Raw genomic sequence first — 6955 nt, 5'->3', positions numbered from 1 at the left:
CTTTTTTAATTCCATAAGGTTTCAAAAATAATGCAAAGCCAAAAGGCAAATCAGAAAAAGGTATTTGCAGATAATATTTACGCAGCATGTGAATCAAAACAGAATTGAAAAGAGCAAACGGAAATAAAAATGGTCAAAGGATTTGAATAGATAATTCCTCTCCAAATGGATATAAATAGTTATAAAAGTTTGAAAATATGCTTAAGCTCCCTGCTTAAAATGTATGCAAATTAAAATTCTTCTGAAGTTTTTCTTTGTCTATCAGATTGGCAAAGATTTAAGAGGTTATTAATTCCGGCGTTGGCTAGGAGGTAAATAAACACACCCTCAGAACCCTCTCAGTAAGAATGTAAACCGGCATAACCTTTTGGAAAGCAATTAGGCACCATTTATTAGAAATGTTAATGTTAACATCTTTTGATTCTGCAATTCCACATCTAGGAAATTATCCAACAAAAATAGACTCTTAAGTGCTCAAAAGATACACACAAGGAAGTTTATTGCAGTATTGTATATAAAAGCCAAGAGTTGGAGCTGGACGCAGTGGCACACGCCTATAATCCCAGCTACTCAGGAGGTTGAGGCAAGATGATCACAAGTTCCAGGCCAGCCTGGACAACTTGCAAGACCCTGTCTCAAAATAAAAAATAAAAATTCCCAGTGCTAAAGAAAAAAAAAAAAAAAAAAACAGCAGGCCAGCAGTTGGAAACAACCCAAATGTCTAGTAATAGGAATTCTAAAGCATTGCGCATCCATTCCATAACATGACATAGCACAGTGCCATCCACAAGCATGGCCTACATCAAGGTGTTAACATACAAATGTGTTTAAAATGCAGTTAATAAAGAAAAACAAGTTGGAGCTAAATGGATAGTGTGATCCTACTTTGGAAAAATAATAAATGTTAACACATGCAAAGGAAAAAATCTAAAGGAATATTTGTGAAACCATTAATTGTATTATATTTATTTCTGATGAGTGATATTCTGTGGTTCTTTCACTTTCATTCGGTTTCTTCACTTTTTCACCAATTTTTTTGTTGATCGTCTACCATTTGGTGGGCTGTGTGCTGGATTGTGGGAAGGCAGTGGTGAGCAACACCCAAAAGCGCTGGTCTCAAGGAGTTTGCATTCTGTATTTCTACATCAGAACTCTTTGCAACATCTTTACCTTATTAAGAAAGAAAAAAAAAAAAAAAAAGAACTTTGAAGAGTAAATATTCTTTAGAGATTATTTTATTTCTGAGCCCTTTTGGCGTCCTTCAGCTGGTCTCTCTGGCCACCTGTTCCATCCTTCCAATTGTTTCTTCTCTTTTCCTACCGAAACCCATTCTTTCTGCCCCACTTGTGGACCAGTCTTGCTCAAAGCTGTCAATGACACATCCAAAACTGAGATGATGAGAGCTCACAGACCACCCTGTTCTGCAGTTTCATGGGGCTCCCTGGGAGCCAGGGGCTGTGTTTCTGTCATTCAACATGCGCAATGCCTGGCATGGGCAGGGTGGTTGGTACATGTTGGCTGAGTGTGACTGGGTGCACATTCAGCTCCTATGCCTTTGGATCCTTTGGGGGAGTCCTCTGGTTTCTCCCAGTCAGTGACCAGCAAGGACAGGGGTACATTAATGCATGTGGTCCTTCCTGCCCGATGCGGAACACCTTGGCAGGCAACCTTTGCTTGAGGTGGGCCCAGCTGAGACTGTTCCAGAACTGCCGTGCAGTCTAAGGCTCCTTCCTGTCTCGTTTCTCAGGCATTAATCCTGCCTTGTGGTCTGAGGCTTCCCTTCCTTTCTGTACCTTCCTTCTTTATCCTTTGCAGATGTCAGAAGTTGGGCTGGAGAGATGGCTCAGTCGGTAGAGTGCTTGCCTTGCAGGCACAAGGCCCTGGGTTTGATCCCCAGCACCAAAAAAAAAAAAAAAAAAAAAAGAAGTTCTGCAGAAATCATTCTGACTTCTGCAGGCATTTTCACCAGGAAACAAACAAGCAAGCAAACACCTAGGCATCTTATTTTCAGAGAGCCCAAACCAACACAGAGATCAATGGAGGAAAAAATGCTGGAAGAGAGAGTTCATAAGTAATTAAAACTATAGAGAGAGTGGTATAGAGATGCCTGTCCAAAATGTGCAGCATCCCTGCTTCATGAATGTTCTTGTGAGCCTGAATCACCTCGGGGTCATGCTAAAATGCAAATTGTGGACTAGGACTGGGATGAGTCCAAGATGCTGTGCTTCGAATAGGTTCCTAGGTGGTACCAACGCTGCTGGCCCAAGGACCACACACCACACAGCGAGGTGCTGCACATCTTCCAAGGTCCCTCTGTGTCTCCCGGCCTCCGGAGGCTGACTGCAGGGGTTGCTCCAGTAGGCTCCCAACCTCTGGCTTCCCATTGGGTTTCCAATGAGGAGCACTGACAGGAGGTCAAAGGGCATGGAGGCATTTACTCCCTGAGGGAGGCTCGCTACTGAGTTGCTGTGGATTGGCCTGTGTCCCTCTACCCATCGCCATCACTCCTACCAGATAGCTTGCTGATGTCTTCTCTTATGGACTTCCAGTACCTGCTCTCCCCTTTCATCCCTTCAGGCCTGAGATGGTAACTGCTCCCTTGCTCTACCAGCCCTGGAGCATCATGCCATCCCTGTGGCTCTTAGTAAACCCTGTCCACACTTCTGTAAGTCCTTTAGTAACATTCCTCAGTTCCTCCACTAAGTGTGCCAGTCATCCCTGGCTAGGACCCTGATTGTCCCAAGTGCTGTTCAGTGCAAGTCTTTCACAACAGTAGAATATTAGAAACAAGCTAACTGGGCTGATGATTTAAAAAAATATGGTACAATCACTAAATGGTGTTAAAAGCAACCATTGAAAAGGATGCAGCTGATGGACATTCACCTTCACCTACATAGAATGATGCCCAAGACACCTGCTAAATGGAAATAACCAAACAAGATTCAGAACAGCATGTATCATTTGAACCCATCATTTTCTTTTTCTTTTCTTTTCTTTTGGTGCCAAGGATTTAACTCAGGGGCACTTAACCACTGAGCCACATTCCCAGCCCTTTTTTTGCATTATATTTAAATACAGGGTCTCACTGAGTTGCTCAGGGTCTCGCTAAATTGCTGAGGCTGGCTTTGAACTTGTGATCCTCCTGCCTCAGTCTTCTGAACTGCTGAGATTACAAGTGTGCACCACCACGCCCAACAGGACCCATCCATTTTTTTAAAAAAGTAAATATGAACCCATTCACTTAAAAAAGGAAATCATGCATTTGTTAATCTTTGGATTGCAAGTAGTCTGTGATGATAACCCTGCTTAAAATTAACCTAACCAGAAAGAATAGGGGTGAGAGGTTTCTGCCTCGGTCTCTTTCTGCTGCTTTTTCCTTTGTGATGGCCTCACTCCCAGGTAGGCTGTCTTCAGGCGGTAGCAGAGTGAGCACATTTGGCTCAGAAGATCCTGACTTCAGACAGCTGACAACCTCACCAGATAGGGCTTTGTTCCCAGTTGCTTCAGCAAAGTCTCTAGGCTAATGCCAGTCAGAATGGGCTCAAACATGCGCTAACCACTGACCCACAGGAACAGATGCAGGGAGGAAGCCTCCCCAAGAGAAAAAGCATGTCTACAAGGAAAAGTTCACCGAAGACATCTGTTGTCCTTTTTGGCTGCCAAGCATCTGACCCCCTTTCTCCCACCTTCTGGAATAGAACCTCCCTCCCACAATTGTATATGCTCAAAATGCTAAAGTGGCTTTCCCACCTTCCCTTTCAGTCAGGAATAGCGTGTGACAGGACCCAGGCTGGGACACTCCCACCTCAAGCTCTGAACCTGCAGCATTGACACCAAAAAGGTCCTGAACTGACTCCATCTTGGTATAGGCTGCTGCTGCAGCGTGGTTAGGGGTATGGTCCCTGGCTTGCGGCCTCCAAGACAGACCTTCATGGGATTCTGTGAATTGTGAAGTAAGTTTGTATTAAATCCTCTTTCTGCGTAAATGATCCAGAGGGTTGGTTTCTGCTGCTTGCAATCAAAATGCTGGATTAATGCGCATATGGATGACATGTTTTTGGGATAAAATACATGTGACTATTGGTTATCTACGGGGAGTAAGACTGGGACAGTGGGGGAGGTAGGACAGGAGCTTTTATTTTTGCCTTATGCCTCTGCATACAGCTGGAATTTCTAATTTTTATATTACTTTTATAAATGAAACAAGTAGTAAAAATATAAGAAAAGATCACTTGAATAAAGAGAATAAGATAGGTGCAATTAATCAGGATTTTCATTGAAACAAATGACTTCCTTAGACTTTCCAAGGGAAGCTGTCCTCACCCCCAACTGTGGTGAGTGGGGCCAATCTGGAAAGGAGTGAGAGTGTACCACCTCAAGCACTGAGCCTGAGTGGTTAGCACTGCCTCTGCACCTCGCCTGCTCAAACACTTCCCATGGCTCCCTATTGCTCTCAGAATAAACCCTACAATCTTCACCCTGCTGCTGAAGCCTTTGCAATCTGAGCCCTGGGGACTTTCTTTACCTTTACACTTGACCTACAAGAACTTTTCTTCCAGACTTGCCAATCCAGATCCTCAGGGCATTTGTATCTTCTCTGATCGGCCAAAGCCATGACTTATTCCTTCCTTACATCAAGGTTGGCTCTGTTTTAATTCTACATAGATGAGACTTAGTCACTAATAATCATGCATTGAGCACCTTACTGTATGTCTGGCCTTTTGCTAGGCTTTGGGGCCACAGTTCACAGTCTCTGGAAACCAATGACCCCATTCTAAGAGAATGTGAATATTAGTACCACAGGCAGGTGGCATGATGTATGCTATTTGTGGGCAGGATCGTTCCTGTCACAGCCTCACTCTTTCCCTCTGCCGGGATGGCTCCTTCCTCAAATGTCACTGTGGCTTGCTTTCTCAATGCCTTTAAGCCTGTGCAAATGTTCCTTTTTCAGTGAAACCCTTGCCCACTGATTATGAAATAACACCCCCCCTTCTGCTAATAACCTGGGTTTATGTTCTATTGTTCCAGTAGTACTTGGTTACCACCCACCACTCAAGTCATTTATTGGCTTCTGTATTTACATCCTGTCTCTTTTCCCTGTTAGCTCCAGGAAGCAGAGTTCTTATCTTGTCCATCAAGTCCCTCCAGCATGTACAACCGTGCCTGGCACTAGCAGGCACTCAATAAATATTTGTGAAGAATGGAAAGGACTGGACCAGGTTTCAGAAGACCTGAGTCCTGCAAAGATTCCTTCAGGAGAGCTGTGTAGCCTTAAGTAAGGCACAACCTCTTTAGGCCTCAGTTGAATCCTCTGTAAATTCAGAAGATCCGGTAGGGATCAGTGTCTACCTTTAGCATGCATCATAAGCAGCTGAGAGCTCGTTAAAATACAGGTTGCTGGCCCTACTCCGAGTTTCTGACTCAGTACGTCTGAGGTGTGGCCAGAAAATGTGTATTTGTAAAAATGTCTCAATTGGTCTGGCGGTGTGCGGGCCACACATCAAGGAACCTGAATAAGGAGACAAAACATACAGGCATCTGTAGCCTCTTTCACATGAAGGACCAGCACTAAGGACCCCGCAGTACACAGTGCGGGTACAGAGGCACCCATTCGTTCCTTAATCAAATCAACGAGGATTGGGGAAGCGCGCCGCGGATCAGATGGGCACGCCGGTCTTTTCCCGGCCTGTGCAACTACGGACCTGGCCGGGCCTGGCCGGGTGGTCGGGTTCTCACCGCGGGGAGGGCTAGGCGACCGCTCAGAACCCCGCACGCGGCAAGAAGTCTCCAGGATCCCGGGAGAGGGCCACGAGCGGGCGCCGAAAAGTCAAGGGCCAACCCACCCGCCGGGGAGGCGGACGCTGCTCTGGGCTTCCCGGAACCCGCGGTCCCCGCCTCGGCCGCCCGGGTGGTGTAGGCGCGGCCCCGGCCCCGGCCCAGCGCGCGCCCGGCGCAGTGGGCGCGGGCGGCGGCGGAAGGGGGCGCGGGCGCGGCGCCGGGGGCGGAGCCGGAGGGGCGCACAGGCGCGGGCCGCGGGCCGCGGCGGCGATGGGCGAGGGCGGGCTGCCCCCGGCCTTCCAGCTGCTGTTGCGCGCCTGCGACCAGGGCGACACAGACACTGCGCGCCGGCTGCTGGAACCGGGGGCGGCCGAACCCGCAGACCGTAGCGCGGAACCCGAGGCGGGCGCGGAGCCGGCGGGGCCCGAAGCGTCCGGGCCCGGGGCGGCGGCGGCCGGGGCGCCGGTGCCGGTGGACTGCTCGGACGAGGCGGGCAACACCGCGCTGCAGTTCGCCGCGGCCGGGGGCCACGAGCCCCTCGTGCGCTTCCTGCTGCGGCGCGGCGCCTCGGTCAACAGCCGCAACCACTACGGCTGGAGCGCGCTCATGCAGGCGGCCAGGTGAGCGCGGCGCTGGGCACGGACGGCCCCGGGAGGCAGAGAGTCAAGGACTCGTTAGCGTTGGAGCGGTCAGCTCTGAGCAGGTTTTGGTAAACTTCTACTAGAAGTGGAAGGATCTTGTAATTAACATAAAATCGAGTCTTAGAAACTTTGGCCTTTCAGAACCATCTGGAGGCTGTGAGTATCTTAGAAACTCAGATTCTGAGATTTTCATTCATTCCTTTTTGAGGGAAAGGTTGTCTCAGACCCTACCTCCCACCACGACTTGGCATTAGAGGTACTGTGGCAACCAGTTAAGTCCCCACCCCCGTGTGGCTCTCAAACTGGTGGGCAGGCCAGACAAAGGAACAGACTTGACCAAGAAGGTGTGAGTAGCTCTGGCGCAGCTGACCCAGTTTGGAGAGGTGGGGGAAGGTTTTTGATAGAAAAGATGTATATATTCACGTCCAGGAAGAAGAATGTGTTGAAATTAACCAAGACAAAAAAAAAAAAAAAGAGGGGGTGGGAACCACATAATGGAAAAGCATGGTAGCAAGTGGGAGGATAGTGGGAAGGGT

At 48.3% G+C, this 6955-nt stretch overlaps 1 protein-coding gene across 5 annotated transcripts in view; it reads left to right on the top strand.

The window, feature by feature from the left end:
- Positions 1-5461: 5461 nt before the first annotated feature.
- The window catches only part of ANKS6 (ankyrin repeat and sterile alpha motif domain containing 6), a 56524-nt gene continuing 55030 nt past the window's right edge, over positions 5462-6955 (top strand). For 2 of the 5 annotated variants that reach the window (XR_013759495.1, XM_079112245.1), the window contains exon 1: positions 5467-6398. Coding sequence is in view for 1 of the 5 variants with exons in the window: in XM_079112245.1 (XP_078968371.1) it covers positions 6049-6398 (350 nt within the window). In the remaining 4 variants the exon portion in view is untranslated. Of the gene's footprint in view, positions 6399-6955 lie in introns of all 5 variants that reach the window. The other 3 variants (XR_013759497.1, XR_013759496.1, XR_013759494.1) reach the window with 3 other exon arrangements.

Source organism: Sciurus vulgaris (assembly GCF_902686455.1).
Source record: "Sciurus vulgaris genome assembly, chromosome: 15".
Classification (NCBI taxonomy): domain Eukaryota; kingdom Metazoa; phylum Chordata; class Mammalia; order Rodentia; family Sciuridae; genus Sciurus; species Sciurus vulgaris.
This window is presented reverse-complemented; position numbering and strand designations above follow the sequence as displayed.